The following is a 19,023-nucleotide window of genomic DNA, read 5'->3' as shown; positions in this document are numbered from 1 at the left end:
AAATTAAAATGTATTCTTGTTATATAATGTAAATCTGAAAATTCCCTTCCTTTCTTTTAGATATTTCCTGTATCCTTTATTCCTTCTATTCCTTTTTCTAGCAAACTTTCATACTTCCCAAACAACCCTATTTTGTGAGGGATAGGCCATCATCACCCAGAACCGCGCCGCCGGCTCCCCCGCCCCCCACCGCCCTATCACCCCACAACATATACAGAGCTAACACTTGGTTTAGTTTGTGGTTAACAGGGTTGGCACTCTTTCTTCAACTTTTGTTTGAAGGTTTTAGGATTCAAAGTAAAGCCACTGGCCCCGTTTCTCTGCAAGATTATCCTGCCCAAATCTGTATGAATCACCAGTGGCCCTTTCTCATCTACTTCCCCAAAATTATTAAAGGTTTTATTGTATAATACCTTCACCACCTTCCTACCCTAAGAAGTCCTCTCCTGGCTCATTAACCTCCTTCACATGCTGGGGACAAACCTCAGCATTGCCTACAACTCACTTATAAGAAAATATAAGTTTCTATACCAGGCATGATTTGTGATTGCAGTGCAATTTTCCTATTAAGTCTAGAGCTTATCATTCTTCTCTCCTACACATTCTGGTCTTTCTCTACCCCTTCTTTCCATTCTGCCCCCTTTTTTCCTACCCCTCTCCCCAAGAAATGAACTGGTTTCCATTCAGCAGGTTTAGTCTCGCTTTGGCCAGCTTATTGTTTCAAAGTGGTTATAAAGTTGCTGGGCTTGAACACAGATTATTAATTTTCAGGCATTCATGATGTCTCCCTGTTGAGTGTGGTATGTGCAGGTGTGCACATGTGTACCTGGGGTAACTAACACTCCTGGACTATGCAATTTTGCTGGTGACTGAAAAGATGAAGTCAAAGTTGATTTGATTATTGAAGAATCACATTATTTTAGAGGTATACAGAATGTCAGAGTCCAACTTTGGCATTTTACAGATGGGAAAACAGAGGTGGGGCAAGGTAAAAAGACTTAGCCAGAGTCATAGGTTGATCAGTAGGGGGACTAAGGCTTCAGCTCTGAGCTGTCATATCTCAGTCCCCCAAGGCTTTTCCACTCACATAAATTCCCCCTTAAGGGTTCAAATGTGTGAGTGAGAACCCAGGATGTCCACATACAAACAAAAATGCATCATAGACATGTGAACATGTACACACAGAGAAGATAGGGAGTTATTGCATTTGTAGCCTACAAAACAGAACCGAGAATGTGCTGTTAAAATTAGAGTAAAATTGCTGTAAGCAGGTTAAGTTCTCATCTAAAGAGATCACATTTCCCCACCATACCCGTGCTATCCATTTCCCCCAAGTGGCTCATTAGAAAAAAAGATGGCTAGATTTCAAAAAGCAACTTGGAGAGATTTCTATAGGATTTTTCTTTAGTTCAATCAATACAGAGTTATCTCTTACTTCCACGAAAATAGCTTTTTCACACATCTCTGCACACACAGTCACACACACATATAAAACATTGGCAGCAGGTACTTTTAATTTGCTGGAAAATATTTCTAAGAAGTCAAAAAGCTCCAGCTGAATTGCATGCCCTCTTATTGGCTCACCAGACCAGTTGAGGGACCTGATTGGTCCTTGATCCTGAGGACCGATAAGAACGGCTATAAAATCCCTGGGTGCAGCTCTTGGGCCCCCAGTTTGCAAAAGCCAGAGGTGCAAGAAGCAGCGACTGCAGCAGCAGCAGCAGCAGCGGCGGCGGCGGCGGCAGCAGCAGCAGCGGCGGCAGCAGCAGCAGCAGCGGAGGCACCGGTGGCAGCAGCAGCAGCAGCAGCAGCATCACCAGCAACAACAACAACAAAAAATCCTCATCAAATCCTCACCTAAGCTTTCAGTGTATCCAGATCCACATCTTCACTCAAGCCAGGAGAGGGAAAGACGAAAGGGGGGCAGGAAAAAAAAAAACCCAACAACTTAGCGGAAACTTCTCAGAGAATGCTCCAAAACTCAGCAGTGCTTCTGGTGCTGGTGATCAGTGCTTCTGCAACCCATGAGGCGGAGCAGAATGACTCTGTGAGCCCCAGGAAATCCCGAGTGGCGGCTCAAAACTCAGGTAAGCAGCAAACCCAAGAGCAGTTTCTCCCCCAAAGAGCTGTCCTCATTTGCCTCTCCCTTTTGCAACTGTGTCTGTGACGGCTGATCTTGATAATAAATGTGCTTCATGCCTGATGGCAATAAACTGCCAGTGTAATCCAATAGCCTTAGGCAGTGGAGCTCCTTTGTTTAATAAATTGCATGCAACTAAACGAAGAAGCTGGACGCTCTGCTGAGGGTATTTCATTGCATAAGCCTAGCCTGATTGCCTGAAATCTGGCACGTACCCTCTTGGAGGGGGAGGGGTGAGAGGGGAGGAAAGGCTTGAATGTTGGCATGCTTCAAAGCGCTCTCTATACTTTCCAGAAGCTGATCTAAGGTAAGACCTGGCTTGTTTGATGCTGTCCCTCTTCCTTTCCTCTTAAGACCCTACCTCTTCACTTCTTGACTTCTCTACCTAAGAGAATACACAGAAAAGCTCCCTCTTCAGACTGATTTTCAGAACCATAGCCCTCAAGTCTGACAAATCCAGGGCGGATTCAGAGAAAACCCTATACATCCCACCCCCAACCCTGCTGCCTGTCTCCCTCCTGGCTCTCTAGGGCTCCATTCAGTCGTCCCTGCAGCCCGTAGCCAGAGAGCCCCTAGAAAAAAAAAATTGTGAAACGTAGTAGCTGTTTCTCCAAGGGTAAGGTCTCACTTTCGTCTTGACTCTTGGAGCAGTTAATTGTGCATTATCTTGGCTTCTGAAGGAAAAGAATCATTAGGAAGCCCGCATTGACACCTCTGCCTCTTGACTTCTCTGGCTCCACTTGTTTCCCTTCCAATACTGCCCTCTGTCCTCCAACTGTCAGCAAAGACCGGATCGCAGGTGTCAAAATGCTGCAGATGATGATCCCCTTGGAAGAGCACAGGTCCCTGCCGAGAGGAGGGCTTTTGCTTCACTTCCTTTTGTACTTAGTTGCTATAGAGATGCAGTGATTCACAATTCGAGCTTGCCTAAAACAATAGCAGCCCTAATGCATATTAAAACTGCTTAAAGCAAAGTTATAATTTAAACCCGTGGAAATATATAATTAGGGAAATGACTTGTAACATCCTAGAGGCTGCGGGTGGTGGGAGGGGGTGGGGAAGACTAACTGAACCATGCTTTTGATCTCAGAGGAGAATCCTATGGCATGAAGGCTGCAGATCATTCCTTGCCTAGCTGCCTGCCAGAACACCCCCCTTCTGTGGGAGAAAAATTACTTTTATGGGAGATCTTATCCAGAATGTAGAAAGCCTCATGCAAGTTTTTTGCAGTTTTCTTCCAGTCTTGCACAGGGATGCCTTGGCCTGGTTATTCCACACCTGTGTTTCTTCTTTCTTTCTTTCTTTTTTAAAAGGCTTTTAATATGAAAGAGATTATGCATACCTCTAAGCACTGTCCTAGTGGAGGGTTGGGGTGAAACATGAACGGATCAGATTTCTTTTTGCCAATATGACGGTAAGTTAAAAGCCTGAAATCAGAAGGGTCTCCAAGTGGACTCCTGGCACAGTCTTCTCTGCCATTTAGACTAAAATCCCATGCTTTTTACTCGGGAGTGCATTTTTCCAAAGCTACATGGATTCCCTGGCCCTTTTACCTCTTAAACCTGACCACTAGCCACTGTCTCCTGCCTTCCCATGCTTTCAAGTGCTAAGCAATGACCTTTGATTCTATGGAATGGCTTAAAGGCACTGTGCATTTCCAGACTTGAGCCTCACTTCTTCAGACACCAAAATTGTAGGTAATGGTGAAACAGGGAGCGTGTGTCTGAAACAGAGAACTCCCTCCCTGTCCATCATGTACTCCAGCAATCATAAACAAAAGGAGCCTGTCTATCCTCTCTTTCTCAATCAAATGGGTCTATCAATTGCCCCTCATGACAGATTCCTAGGATAAGTTCTTCTGACCTCATGTCCTTGAAATTCACCTCTGCACCCACTTGATCCCACCCAGCCATCCTCACTGTTTGACCCAGAATGGATGGATTTGTCTCTTTCAGCTGAAGTGGTTCGCTGCCTCAACAGTGCTCTACAGGTCGGCTGCGGGGCTTTTGCATGCCTGGAAAACTCCACCTGTGACACAGATGGGATGTATGACATCTGTAAATCCTTCTTGTACAGCGCTGCTAAATTTGACACTCAGGTAATAAAACCTTGACCCCTGCTCCCACTGGCTGCTTGTCTTTAACAGTGTGTTAGACCATGGTTCTTAGGAACCAGTCTTGTAGGGAACCAGCCCTGCTTCTCAGCTTCCCCACTCTAAATTCCCATCTCAGCATGTGTGTGCACAAGTGTGTGCACGCACACACACACACACACACACAGAGGCACTCATCTGGCCAGGAAATAGGTTCTGTATAAGACACGCCCCACTCACTCTAATGCATGATTCTAAGGAGCTAGTAGAGGCTGTCTTATAAGGCCAGGGGTGATAAGCCAAAAAGATTTTCCTCTGTGAGAGGACATAAAAACGTGCATAGAGCAAGGAAGTTCTCTCTGCATGACCTAGCATACTAGCTTTTGATCTGAATTCTCAAAGTCTCAATCTCAAGAATATGAAATCAGATTACGACTATTTTTAAGCTGCAGAATGGTTGATCACGGTTCATCTTTTTTTTCTCTAATTTCATTTCGGTAGAGCTTAATTCTCAAGGGAATCCAGGGAGATGGGGAGAGGGCTTTTTTTTTTTTTTTAATCCTTAGCCGAGACATGCAATCTTCTCATTGCAAGGATATGCAGATGGCCATGATACGTTGCCCAGATGAGCCCCCTTAAATTCCTCCATGTGTATGCCCATCCTCTTTGTCAGGTGAAGCTGAAGACTTCCCTCTTGTCCTTCCTCCATGGCAGGGAAAAGCATTCGTCAAAGAGAGCTTAAAGTGCATCGCCAACGGGGTCACCTCCAAGGTCTTCCTCGCCATTCGGAGGTGCTCCACTTTCCAAAGGATGATTGCTGAGGTGCAGGAAGAGTGCTACAGCAAGCTGAATGTGTGCAGCATCGCCAAGCGGAACCCTGAAGCCATCACTGAGGTCGTCCAGCTGCCCAATCACTTCTCCAACAGGTACAAACTGAGTCTACTTTTTCACAATCAGGGGACTGGGAGCAGGTGGCTGGCTGGCAGAGCCAGACTGGGAGGGAGGGTTAAATTGCCACAGTCATGCTCTTATTTTAGCTTGCAGTCTTCCCAGCTTTTGCAGGAAAAAAATATGTTTGTGATTGGTTGTGACAGTTTAAGCAGCTTGGGCTTTTTTTTCCCTACTGTTATAGGAAAAGTCTTTTCATGCAGCTCATAGAAAGCCAGCCTCATCTGCAGCATCCCTGGGTGCTTTCATTGACCATTTTTTGCCATAAGCCTGAAGGGAATGGTGAAGTTTCTGGAAACAAGCTTTTAAGACATCAGATTTGGCTGAAACCATGACCGTGCAACAACACAATTGGCCATGATTAAAAAAAAAAAAAAAGCCCTCTGGTTAAATGTCATAATGCAGATTTTAAGTCTCCATCTATTTCAAATCAGTCCCAAACACAGTCAGAGATTTCACTGGGTAGCCCAGAGCAAGCCATCTCACTTCCCTGGGGCTCAGATTTCCTTTGTAAAAAGCAAAATGGCTGGACTGGACCATTTTCAGGTTTCCTTCCAGGCCTTATGTTATCCCATTCCTCTAGCCCAAGATTTCCTAGAATGAGTGTGTTTTATGGCTGTCCAGATCCCATTCTCATCGTAGTATTCAAACACCACCCAAGGCCACTGAGCTAGTACAGTAACATCTGGGCATTGTACTTTTCAGTGTTTTTACCAGCCAGGAGTGAATTCCTGTTACATGAGACAGCTGGCATCCTCAGTTCATGTGCATGGCCTGGAAAGGTTCCCAGCAAGAACTAAGAGATGCCAATGGGGTTGGCGTGGAGGTCTGGCACGGGCAGTGCAGACCGGTCAAGTTTAGCCCCCTGTGATATTCCTCAGCCTAAAAACTTGACTCCCAGCCTTGAATTTCTATGATTCTTTGACTCTCCACTCAAATCTGCACATATCCACAATGATCAGTGCTTTGCATGTTACTCTGACCACCTGAGAGTTATCACAGGCTTATCTGATTAATTTCCTAGCCAGGTGCCACCACCCTTCTTAAGACAGTGGCAACAGCCAAGTCCCTCTGGGGCTTACAAGTGATTTAGTCATGTACATACATGCAACAAAAAAAGTAGTTCCTCCTTAGGGAAAGGCTAAGGTGCCTAACACAAACGCTGTGTAAAATTTCTTTTTCACCCTTAACTACAGGTGAGTGCCCTTCAGAACCACAAATCAATTTGTAAAAATCACTTCTCTAGTCCTTGGAAGTGACTTTATCATGGGGTTCTAAATGGTTTCCTCAGAACAGAAAAATCCAACCGTTTCTCTCAAGTGGGCTGTCTCTATATAACTCTTGGTTTTAAATTTCCCCTAGGAAGATTCTTATTGCACAGAGGAAACAGGGGCAGAGGGTGGGGAGGGGAGATCTGATTAATTATTGGAGACTTCCTTCACCATTAGCAAAAGAAATGAAGAATTCTTAGCCAGACAGGGGCTAAGGACAAAGTATGTGTTTGTGTGGTAGTTAGGGGTCGGGGGAGAGGTACATTAGCAAAGCCACTATTACAATTTAGATCCTTAAGGATTCTGTGACAAATCATGGTCTATAATACGGCATATTTCCAATTTTGAGGCGATACTAATCTCCCTATTTCATCTGAAGTAGCGTCTTCCATTAGAAAGGCAGAGAGGTCTTTAGGCAGAACTATATAGCTACTCGACTAGAGGTCCCAATTTATCTAAGAAGAGACTAGTAAATTTTTAACCAGGCCATTATTTCTTCTAATCAGTGCCTTATTTTCAACACCTTTAGAAAATGGTCACAAAGAAAGTCTTCTTATCTCCCTCTTTCATTTTAGGGACTCATTAGGAAAGGTCAATCGGAGAAAAAAAAAATATGGCCAGCCCTTGAAAACCAGAATCTTCCATGCAACCTTTCTCCAAAAATTTCACTTTAACAGGCTATATTATTCCTGCTCAGGATTGTAGAAATGTCCGGTTCCATGCTGGGCTTGCTTTGCTCCATTGAAGCTGCTCACCTTCCTGAGACATCCTGCTTTCCCAGCCTCTATCCCACCATAGACACACGCTAAGTCAGTGCCAATTGGCACAGAATTGCAAGAGGAAGTAGTTACAGGTTCATTCCACCTTCCTGTGACTTATCTAGCATGAGATTTGGGGCTGGGAGAATCCAAAAGCCTGTGACTGGACCAGGAGCCAGAACAAGGGGATTTTCCATGACAGAAATGCACCTAGAGGGTAAAGAGGTAGCTGGAGTTTCACCTGCCTGAATTTGCAGACTATGCTTTCAACCCTGTGGGAAGCAGGCAAAATTGATCAGGCCAGCAGGGCGGTGTGAGGCTTGGGAACCACTTAGACCAACCCAGATCCAGAGTGGGAAAACTGACAAAGCTTCCAACTCTCTAGGGCATGGATAGGGAACAGGAAACAGAAGAATAATATTGATCAAGGGAAACAAAGGACTATTTATAAACCCTCACACAGAACGTTCCTAGGCAGTATGTGTGTATTTGGGTAAGCATGGCTGAAACAGTAGCTATGGAGAATATCTGATCTTATTCTTTATCAAAAAAAAAAGGTCAGGGATGGAATTTTCAAAGTGAGAAAAAAGAAACATAATTTAAAAGGTCCTTTCGGGCTGGGTGATCAGAACACTTAGTCCACCAAGTCTTTCCAACACATCTCCTCCATCCTCCATAAAGATAAAGAAAGGAATCTTCTTCTTCTTTTTTTTTTTTTTTTTTTTTTTTTTTTTGACAGAGTATCGCTCTGTTGCCCAGGCTGGAGTACAGTGGTGAGATCTCAGTTCACTGCAACCTCCATCTCCTGGGTTCAAGCAATTCTCCTGCCTCAGCCTCCAGAGTAGCTGGGATTACAAGCACTCACCACCGCGCCCAGCTAATTTTTGTATTTTTAGTAGAGACAGGGTTTCATCATGTTGGCCGGGCTGGTCTTGAACTCCTGACCTCAGGTGATCCACCCATCTTGGCCTCCCAAAGTGCTGGGACTGCAGGCATGAGCCACCATGCCCAGCCAAGAAAGGAATCTTCTTAAGCAGTCCTAACTACCACTGCAAAGGAGGGGATGTAAGCAGAGCTGCTCTATTTTTTGTAAAATTGAGAAGAAAAATGTGTATTGAATCCCTAGAAACATAGAATGTCATAGTTGGAGATGACTGCTGAGGTTAACTAGACTAACTGCCTCATTTTACTGATTAAAGAATAAAGGCTCAGAGAGTGGAGTGACCTGCTGAAGGTCACACAGCTTGTGAATAACTATGTTGGGCTTAGAACTCATGTGGCCTTGAGCCAAGCTATTTGATTTCTACTTCAAAAATGGCAGCCAGCAAAATCTGCAGGAAATAGCCACAACCCAAAAATAGAATACCAAGCACAATTGAATATATGTGCACCATGGTAGTCCACAATTAAATTTGCGTCCTTTCTCTCCCAAAAGGATGGACACATCCTACCAATAGCTATAGGAACTATAAGACCATAGCACAAGAAGATGCTCACTAAATAGGTGACAATTGCTAAGTCAACTCTTGCTGGAGACACAACCTCTTAAATAATCCATCTCACTTAGTGACACAGGAAAGGGCTATGTCATTGGCAAGCATGATCCCAGAGGTAAATGGCTATTCCAGCCCTTACTGGACAGGCACTGGTTAACCTATTGCTCATACTGAGAAACTGGTGACATCAAAGAATCCTGACAAATTTTCCAGCCTTTGAAGAACTACTAATGGAGACATGGACTTTGTTTTATATTCTAAAGAGCTTTCTCAGCCTGCCCTTGCTGAGTTAACAAAAGCCCCATGAGGGAAATAGGGTAGATTCTAGTGGGGGTGGGTGGTTCTCACTAAGAGCCCTCAGGCTGGCAAGGGTCATTGTCAAGAAACACCAAGGTCAGGTGTCATATCTGAGCCAGCAGACAAAGCAACAGTAAAGGTAGAAAGGTAGAAACCCTCCAAAAAAGAGCAGGCACTCTGACAAAGTGGGGCCTGAAGGAAATGTATGGCCCTGAAGCTGCAAAGCTGGCTGCAGAAGCTTAATTACCTTAAGGGTACTAGACTCTTTGTCCAGACAAGAGGTTTCAAGTCCTTCTAAGGAAGAACTAGCATTTCTTTTTATCCCTTTCTAGGGAAAGACTGTATTTTCCAGCCTATCTGGGGACTCATCTAGCATGAACAGCTCTTTCTAGAAATGGAAGGGCTAACTTCTAAGTTATAAAGTCCTTATTGGAGGGATGGGAGATCAGAAACCACCCACCAGGATCTAATCACCCTCTGAAATAGACACAGCCATCCAAGGACCCAGGTCCTAGCAGAGCCCAAGAGCCAGGAGATGCCTGGAGATCTATATGGGTGTGTAGATGTCAGAAGCTGCTGGTGCAAAGTTGTTTATTCTGTGTTTCTCCAAAACTGGTTTTCTCCCCATTTCCCCATCCAAACGAGATCTCCTTTGACTCATGTGCTTTGTAATTCCAAAGAGTTGGAGAATGTTCCTCTGTGCCAGAGAGTCCCAGTTTTGACCACAGCTGGATATAATTCTCCCTGGAGGGAAGGGTTTCGCCAGGCCTGTGTCAGCAACCAAGACACTGCACTTGCCTCTCAGTCCCCAGCTTCCTTCTGCTGGGCCACAGAAGGGTGACCATATCACCTCATTACCCACGTTCCATGCTATTTACCACACATCTTTGAAATAACCTCTCTGGGGGATTAAGTTATTCTAGAAAGATGTTTGATCCTGTGCACTGTTTGGTGAGTTAAAAATAAACAGGTTTCTTTTCACGGAAGACCCCAGAGATCCTTGGGCTCCTCTGAGAAAAGGTTCTCTCCATGTAAATACTGCAGGTCACTGTCACTGAGTCTCTTATTAGCGAACACAGAGCTAATGGGTTTTGACAACTCAACTGCGACTACAAAATGGACCAAATGCATCCCAGTCTAAGTTGGATAATAACTGAACTGTCTTCCCAAATAACAGGACAAGTCATTGATATGCCCTAAATATTAGACAGTTTAATCCTTTCTGAGCCACAAAGCTTAGCTACATTGCTTGGGGGTATTTAAAGAATTCACTGCAAAGATGAAGGTAACTGATACCAAACACAAGGGGTTCTGGTAAAATTTACTAAAACTACAGATAAGTTTTCTTCTGGGAATCACTACTTATTGGAGAGAATTATATTCTTAAAACTCCATTTCCTTAGTGGCTGCAAAATAAATCAACAAATGTGCAGTGATCAGGCAATGCAGCACGATGGCACCGGGCCATAAGGAATACAAAGAAGGACACAAATCCTGCCTTCAGTAAGCTTACAGTCTAGTCAGCGAAATAAAGCCATCACAAAACCATCAAATGCTGGCCTATGTGATGGCAAACAAAGATCTATAAATATCCAAAAAGGGAAGAGGTTAGCAAACCCTGGTATAGTAGAAGAAGGATTCATGAATTATAGTAGCATGAACCCTTAAAAACCACCAATATTTCCATTTAAATAGCCTTCTTGCCTAGGATTTGGCCTTCTGACTACAATATACCTTTGAAGGAGGGCTGAAGATGGAGTCAGTCAATATCTTTTATCAGGGCTGTCCAAGTATGTGATAAGGGCATTAGATTTTGTAGAAAAATGCATGGCACACAGAAGAGGGGGCCTTAGACAGAAGTTTCATCAGAAGATGCACACATCTGCATACACACACACACACACCTGTGCCCACACACCACCAAAAAAAGGAAAATTACAAAAAAGCATCAAAATAATTACACATGCATGTACAATGGCTACTAATCTCAGTGTTGAGCATTGGACTCACTTCATTCTAATTTGCTTCAGCTCATCCACCTTAGTTTCTTCTCTACAAAATGAGAGTTGAACTAGTCACCAAATGGTCTCTGTGGTCCCAGCTAGCTCTGTAATTCTGTTTCTAAAAATGTCAGTCACCACAGTCAGCCTGCTCTTCAAAGTGTGATCTAAATCTCCTCAACTCTAAACATGAAGATCTGTCTTGCATTGTGTGGTAAACCCTAGGAGCAGATGCATTGAAACTAGGGTGACATGGCACAAGGGTTAGAGAGCAAAAGCCACCTTCAGCTGATGAACTATTGATGTTTGCATGGTCAGGCCATTAGGGACTCGTGTTGGCTAGAGCCCGGGTGAAAGCCTGGGTCTCGCCTGGCTCTCATTGGATGACCACCATATGCACTCTCTTTCTTGATGCAGATACTATAACAGACTTGTCCGAAGCCTTCTGGAATGTGATGAAGACACAGTCAGCACAATCAGAGACAGCCTGATGGAGAAAATTGGGCCTAACATGGCCAGCCTCTTCCACATCCTGCAGACAGACCACTGTGCCCAAACACACCCACGAGCTGACTTCAACAGGAGACGCACCAATGAGCCGCAGAAGCTGAAAGTCCTCCTCAGGAACCTCCGAGGTGAGGAGGACTCTCCCTCCCACATCAAACGCACATCCCATGAGAGTGCATAACCAGGGAGAGGTTATTCACAACCTCACCAAACTAGTATCATTTTAGGGGTGTTGACACACCAATTTTGAGTGTACTGTGCCTGGTTTGATTTTTTTAAAGTAGTTCCTATTTTCTATCCCCCTTAAAGAAAATTGCATGAAACTAGGCTTCTGTAATCAATATCCCAACATTCTGCAATGGCAGCATTCCCACCAACAAAATCCATGTGATCATTCTGCCTCTCCTCAGGAGAAAGTACCCTCTTTTACCAACTTCCTCTGCCATGTTTTTTCCCCTGCTCCCCTGAGACCACCCCCAAACACAAAACATTCATGTAACTCTCCAGCCATTGTAATTTGAAGATGTGGATCCCTTTAGAATGGTTGCCCCAGTAGAGTTAGCTGATAAGGAAACTTTATTTAAATGCATGTCTTAAATGCTCATAAAGATGTTAAATGGAATTCGTGTTATGAATCTGTGCTGGCCATGGACGAATATGAATGTCACATTTGAATTCTTGATCTCTAATGAGCTAGTGTCTTATGGTCTTGATCCTCCAATGTCTAATTTTCTTTCTGACACATTTACCAAATTGCTTGAGCCTGGCTGTCCAACCAGACTTTGAGCCTGCATCTTCTTGCATCTAATGAAAAACAAAAAGCTAACATCTTTATGTACTGTAACTGCTCAGAGCTTTAAAAGTATCTTTAACAATTGTCTTAAAACCAGAGAATCTTAAGGTCTAACTGTGGAATATAAATAGCTGAAAACTAATGTACTGTACATAAATTCCAGAGGACTCTGCTTAAACAAAGCAGTATATAATAACTTTATTGCATATAGATTTAGTTTTGTAACTTAGCTTTATTTTTCTTTTCCTGGGAATGGAATAACTATCTCACTTCCAGATATCCACATAAATGCTCCTTGTGGCCTTTTTTATAACTAAGGGGGTAGAAGTAGTTTTAATTCAACATCAAAACTTAAGATGGGCCTGTATGAGACAGGAAAAACCAACAGGTTTATCTGAAGGACCCCAGGTAAGATGTTAATCTCCCAGCCCACCTCAACCCAGAGGCTACTCTTGACTTAGACCTATACTGAAAGATCTCTGTCACATCCAACTGGAAATTCCAGGAACCAAAAAGAGCATCCCTACGGGCTTGGACCACTTACAGTGTGATAAGGCCTACTATACATTAGGAAGTGGCAGTTCTTTACTCGTCCCCTTTCATCGGTGCCTGGTACTCTGGCAAATGATGATGGGGTGGGAGACTTTCCATTAAATCAATCAGGAATGAGTCAATCAGCCTTTAGGTCTTTAGTCCGGGGGACTTGGGGCTGAGAGAGTATAAATAACCCTGGGCTGTCCAGCCTTAATAGACTTCTCTTACATTTTCGTCCTGTAGCACGCTGCCTGCCAAAGTAGTCCTGGCAGCTGGACCATCTCTGTAGGATCGTAAAAAAATAGAAAAAAAAGAAAAAAAAAAGAAAGAAAGAAAGAGGGAAAAAGAGCTGGTGGTTTGATCATTTCTGCCATGATGTTTACAAGATGGCGACCACCAAAGTCAAATGACTAACCTATCTATGAACAACAGTAGTTTCTCAGGGTCACTGTCCTTGAACCCAACAGTCCCTTATGAGCGTCACTGCCCACCAAAGGTCAATGTTAAGAGAGGAAGAGAGGGAGGAGGGGTAGGACTGCAGGGGCCACTCCAAACTCGCTTAGGTAGAAACTATTGGTGCTTGACTCTCACTAGGCTAAACTCAAGATTTGACCAAATCGAGTGATAGGGATCCTGGTGGGAGGAGAGAGGGCACATCTCCAGAAAAATGAAAAGCAATACAACTTTACCATAAAGCCTTTAAAACCAGTAACGTGCTGCTCAAGGACCAAGAGCAATTGCAGCAGACCCAGCAGCAGCAGCAGCAGCACAAACATTGCTGCCTTTGTCCCCACACAGCCTCTAAGCGTGCTGACATCAGATTGTTAAGGGCATTTTTATACTCAGAACTGTCCCATCCCCAGGTCCCCAAACTTATGGACACTGCCTTAGCCTCTTGGAAATCAGGTAGACCATATTCTAAGTTAGACTCTTCCCCTCCCTCCCACACTTCCCACCCCCAGGCAAGGCTGACTTCTCTGAATCAGAAAAGCTATTAAAGTTTGTGTGTTGTGTCCATTTTGCAAACCCAACTAAGCCAGGACCCCAATGCGACAAGTAGTTCATGAGTATTCCTAGCAAATTTCTCTCTTTCTTCAGTTCAGTAGATTTCCTTTTTTCTTTTCTTTTTTTTTTTTTTTTTTTTTGGCTGTGACCTCTTCAAACCGTGGTACCCCCCTTTTCTCCCCATGATGATATCTATATATGTATCTACAATACATATATCTACACATACAGAAAGAAGCAGTTCTCACAATGTTGCTAGTTTTTTGCTTCTCTTTCCCCCACCCTACTCCCTCCAATTCCCCCTTAAACTTCCAAAGCTTCGTCTTGTGTTTGCTGCAGAGTGATTCGGGGGCTGACCTAGACCAGTTTGCATGATTCTTCTCTTGTGATTTGGTTGCACTTTAGACATTTTTGTGCCATTATATTTGCATTATGTATTTATAATTTAAATGATATTTAGGTTTTTGGCTGAGTACTGGAATAAACAGTGAGCATATCTGGTATATGTCATTATTTATTGTTAAATTACATTTTTAAGCTCCATGTGCATATAAAGGTTATGAAACATATCATGGTAATGACAGATGCAAGTTATTTTATTTGCTTATTTTTATAATTAAAGATGCCATAGCATAATATGAAGCCTTTGGTGAATTCCTTCTAAGATAAAAATAATAATAAAGTGTTACGTTTTATTGGTTTCCCCCCATGTCTTTCATTGTTATTCTTGAAAAACTTATGGAATGAGAATTTCTGAACATGAACCACAGACTGATTAGTTTCTTTAAAGTCACTAATTGTCAATATGTAAATTTGACATATTGTTTAAATCAACATTTCCTAAGTTTTTTAAAAAACATTGAGTGGCTCCCATTATTCTCACTGATGGTATCCCAAACTCCTTACAAAGTTGGAAGAAGCTTTAAGGTCTACAGGCTGCTCAGCTGTAAGACCCAACTTTCTTTCTGTTCAGTGACCTCTACGCTCCCACCACATAGGCAGTTCTGGGAATGATTGGGATCTGTCCCTTCCAGGTCTTTTATTTATGCTATTGTCTCTTTTTGGAAGATTTTTTTTCTCCATCCTTCACCTAGACTGAAAGCATGATGGGGAGAAGCGCGTGCTTGGTCACCAGTGTGTCCCCAACGCTAAAATAGCATCTTCAATCCTTTAAATGAATGATTTAGAAAGAGTTGGAGGAGGGGGAAAAAGACAACTGAATCAGTGTGACAAGGAAGGCAGATAGCTCTACAGTTAAAACGAAAGATTTGAATTCAGGCTCTGTCACTCATTAACCACATGATGTCAGATGAGTTTCTTAATCTCAAAACACATCAATTTCTCCCTCTGTAAAATGGGGATTGTGACAGTCATCTCACAGAGCTGCTACGGGGAAATAAAACAAGTGAACTGCTTACAATATTCCCAATATACGATTATGCTCAACGAGGGTCAGCTGTTATCATACAAGTTGCGACAATGAGAGCAAAAGCTCCCTATCTCAGAAAATGGTCAAAGACTTCACAACAGAATGACAGCTGGGTCTTGAAGGATGCTTATGAGTTTGGTCACATAAAAAGGGGAGCTTCGGTGGTATAATTTTTTTCAAGAGACACCTTATATAAGAGACATCTTTAATTGTGAAGGTTATCTTCACAATTAAATATTAGTGAATTTTTCCCATATTTTAAATTCAAATGGGGGCATTTTTCTCAACATCATTCATTTCTAGCTCCAAATTGCATTTTCCCAAGTTCAGTTATGCCCAAAGCAACTAATAAATAGTACATGAATTGTCACTTAAGGGCCAAATATGTACTGCATTTGCTTTACTCTGACCTGGCCAAGGAAAAAGAGCACATTTCTTTTATTATTATCCTTCATCCATAGTCTTCTATAAATATTTATTTATACAGAGAGACTGCATGATACACTATAGTATAGTGTTTAAAAAAAAAAAACAGACCTGGGATTTGTATAAACTGAGTTTAAACCTTAGTTCCTCTACCATTTCTGTGGCCTTGGGCCAAGTGTCTGATATCTTCACACTTTAGTTTTTTTCATTTATGAAAATGCCCCTACAAAATAGGGACAAATAGTAGGCCTTAGTTCCAAAAGTAACTGAGAATTCAATGTGTTACATATAAAGGACTTAAAATAGTGTCTACCATATAGCAAGTACCCAAAGAATAGAATTCCTCGAGCCCTCAATACATATAACTCTCACCATTTACATTAAAGTTATTCCCATCACTTAGATTCTACTCTCACCCTCACTGTGAGTATTGAGGTACCATTTTGGATGAAGAATGTTTTTCTGACTTTTTCCTTTTGTAGGTCACCAAACATTATTATTTAATTAAGATTTTATAAATCTGGTTTTTTGTTTGTTTGTTTGAGACAGAGTCTCACTCTGTCACCCAGGCTAGAGTGCAGTGGTGAGATCTCAGCTCACTGCAACCTCCGCCTCCCGGGTTCAAGCGATTCTCCTGCCTCAGCCTCTGGAGTAGCTGGAATTACAGGTGCCCACCACTATGCCCAGCTAATTTTTGTAGTTTTAGTAGAGAAAACTGCTAATCTGAGCAACAAAAGACTCGCCAACAAACATGGTTAGATATTAGCCTGACCTATGCAAAGCACTGTATTAGAGAGCTAGAACACAGAGAGACTATATCCACCTGCAAGTCAAGCTCCATCATGTTTCCTGTATCCTTAGCTATTTTGTCACATAGTCATTCTTCTAATACCCCTCTGCTCACTAATTCTTCTTCCCTATGCTCAAGCTCTACCACAAACTGCAATCCTCATGACCCTTTGATTTGATTTTTTTTTACCTCAAAGAAGAACTTGAGAACCTAGGTGAGACACTGCTTAAGCCTATCCCACCACCCTACTGTAAAATCTAAAGAACAATGCACATCGCTCCATTTTGTAAATAACTAATTAAAGCCTGATTATTAAATAAATGTCAACTAAGTACCAGTATGCTTCTCAACACTATGCCTGTATGACCCGCAGCATACTAAGCAGAGAACTCACTGATTCCAATCCTTACCTGCCAATTAAATACATCTCTGCTCCCCCTCAGGACTAAGGGATCTGTGGCTTCCACTTGAGGACAGAATGTTGTTCTCAAATCTAGCACAATTAAGTCACACTGCAGGTGTACTCTGCTATAGGAAAACCAGACACAGTATATGTCCCGCAAGAGACTAGCTGTTTCCAACATGTGGTCACAGTCCTGGAACCAATTCCAATGACAGCCCACTCACTTGTCCTGGGATTTCTTGGAAACTCAATCACTCCTGGCCATAGCTCTCTCCTGCCACACTAGCCTAAGCTCCTTTCCTCCCCATCTTGTATGCATTGGGAGGCTGCTAGGACTAATTATCTGGAAACCTTGAAGCCTGCTAATCCCTTCATGCCTTATATTCTGGTCATCCAAACTCACACTCAAAATGTAAGCCTCCGCAATCATCTAGCTCCTCCTGTCTGTACATTCCCATATGGCTTTATGTTCCTCCCTGAGTCAATCTCCCACTACTCTCCTCCTTCCAAAATCTGTCCATTCCACGGTTTTTAAAACATTTCTACTACATCTTCAATCTCTTCTTTAATATTCCCTCCGGTGTCCTGTCTTAACTGAAACCTGGTTTCTCAAGAAAAGTTGTCCCATGCAATCCTCCCAAATGGACGCTTATTATTCCAAGTCTCGAGATTGACAAATGGGGTTCGTGTGCCTCTTTTCCCAATGCTGTTCCAGATATAATTCTGCTACTGTCCTATAGAGCTTCTGATTGACTGAGGGCATACCCCTTTCTCCTCTCTACATCACTGCTATCCAGTCCGAAAATACCTTGGAATGATATTGACAGAAATTGCCTCTCATTGATCAATGATGTTCATGTCAGATTTATGATTTTCCTTTTCATTCTCAAGTCTCATCATAAGTCTGGGAAAATTCAATATTTATGTGAGTGATTCATCCAGTACCCAAACTTACAATCCTTCTTTGGCTCCAATAATGATAACCTGCATTCCCTAGCCACACCCTAGAAACAGGAGGTACACACCAGTATGGCTGTACTGGCTGTTCACTCTGACTGGTCATTCTCCATGTCATGCCAGTTACATATGTTAAATATCACCCTTTTCTGAAACTGATGCAATTCTGAAATCCAAAATCTCCCCTTTTAACTATGGCTTCTTTTCCTTACAGCTCTCCTATTCACTTAATTGCACTATACCCATTCTTTAAGCTCCATTCCCTTGATCCTTCTACATTCTCCTGATCTTTCAACACCTCTCCTATCATCATCTCCTCTCTGCCCAACCATGAACCCATGGTTAATCACTTCAACCATACCACTGCACTGCCCTCAAATAGCTTGCCTCATCAATCTTTTGCCACACTCAACTGGAAAAATTCCAGCCCTGGAGTCTGCCTTCTCCACTAGAGAAAAAAAAATCATAAATCCATGAACAGATTTGGTGTCACTTAAAATTTGTCAGCTTCAAGTTCAACAAGACCCTCAGTGTTGCCTGGGAATTTTCTTATCCTTCCCTGCTCAGTTTCCTTTTCTACTCTCCATAGCAACTATTAAAACCTTCTCCAATCCATTCAAACCTCCCACCCAGCCACCTCCCTTCTAATGCCCAGGAGAAAATCTTGCCTCCTACTGCACAGACAAAATAGAAACCATCACATGGCAAATTCCTCAATTCCCTGCCACCATACCCGTCCACACCTATCCTTTGTTATTTTCTCCTGTCATAAAAGGTACAGAACCCCCCTTCCTATCTCAGACTAATGAGTCCACCTGAATCCTAGATGCCACTCATGACAGACCTTCTAGCCTGCAGGCATTCATTATTAGCACCCTCTCTCTACTTCAGCCTCCATGATCTCTACAGCCTAATCAGCACCTGCTCCCCTCTGCTTCCCCTCAAAACCATCTGTCTTTCAGCTGCCACCATATACTTCTCACCCCTGCAAAACTAACCTTCTCTAAAGAGATGTCTGAATTTACTTTCTTCTTTTCTTCACCTCTAATTCAATCTTTAACCCTTTAGAATCTGGCATCCATCGCCAATGAAATACCTACCAACAAGGTCAAAGACTCCTCATCGCTAAGTCCAGAGGACGCTCTCCATCCTTTGTCTTAATTAATTAATCAGTGCC

At 42.8% G+C, this 19,023-nt stretch overlaps 1 protein-coding gene across 1 annotated transcript; it reads left to right on the top strand.

Annotated features, from left to right (window-relative positions):
* Nucleotides 1-1,672: 1,672 nt before the first annotated feature.
* STC1 (stanniocalcin 1) lies at nt 1,673-14,536 on the top strand. Its single transcript, XM_528091.8, has 4 exons — nt 1,673-2,087; nt 4,096-4,238; nt 4,947-5,158; nt 11,420-14,536. The coding sequence occupies exons 1-4, from the start codon at nt 1,970-1,972 to the stop codon at nt 11,688-11,690; spliced, it is 744 nt and encodes a 247-aa protein (XP_528091.1). The 5' UTR covers nt 1,673-1,969; the 3' UTR covers nt 11,691-14,536.
* The last annotated feature ends 4,487 nt before the right edge of the window (nt 14,537-19,023 follow it).

This window comes from Pan troglodytes, chromosome 7, assembly GCF_028858775.2.
Source record: "Pan troglodytes isolate AG18354 chromosome 7, NHGRI_mPanTro3-v2.0_pri, whole genome shotgun sequence".
Classification (NCBI taxonomy): domain Eukaryota; kingdom Metazoa; phylum Chordata; class Mammalia; order Primates; family Hominidae; genus Pan; species Pan troglodytes.
This window is presented reverse-complemented; position numbering and strand designations above follow the sequence as displayed.

Bases quoted from the DNA above. Each gene is read 5' to 3' on its own strand.
- STC1 (XM_528091.8), top strand. From the start codon at position 1,970: ATGCTCCAAAACTCAGCAGTGCTTCTGGTGCTGGTGATCAGTGCTTCT. The intron at 4,239-4,946 runs GTAATAAAACCT...CCTCCATGGCAG, and splicing joins CTGCTAAATTTGACACTCAG to GGAAAAGCATTCGTCAAAGA. The intron at 5,159-11,419 runs GTACAAACTGAG...TTCTTGATGCAG, and splicing joins CCCAATCACTTCTCCAACAG to ATACTATAACAGACTTGTCC.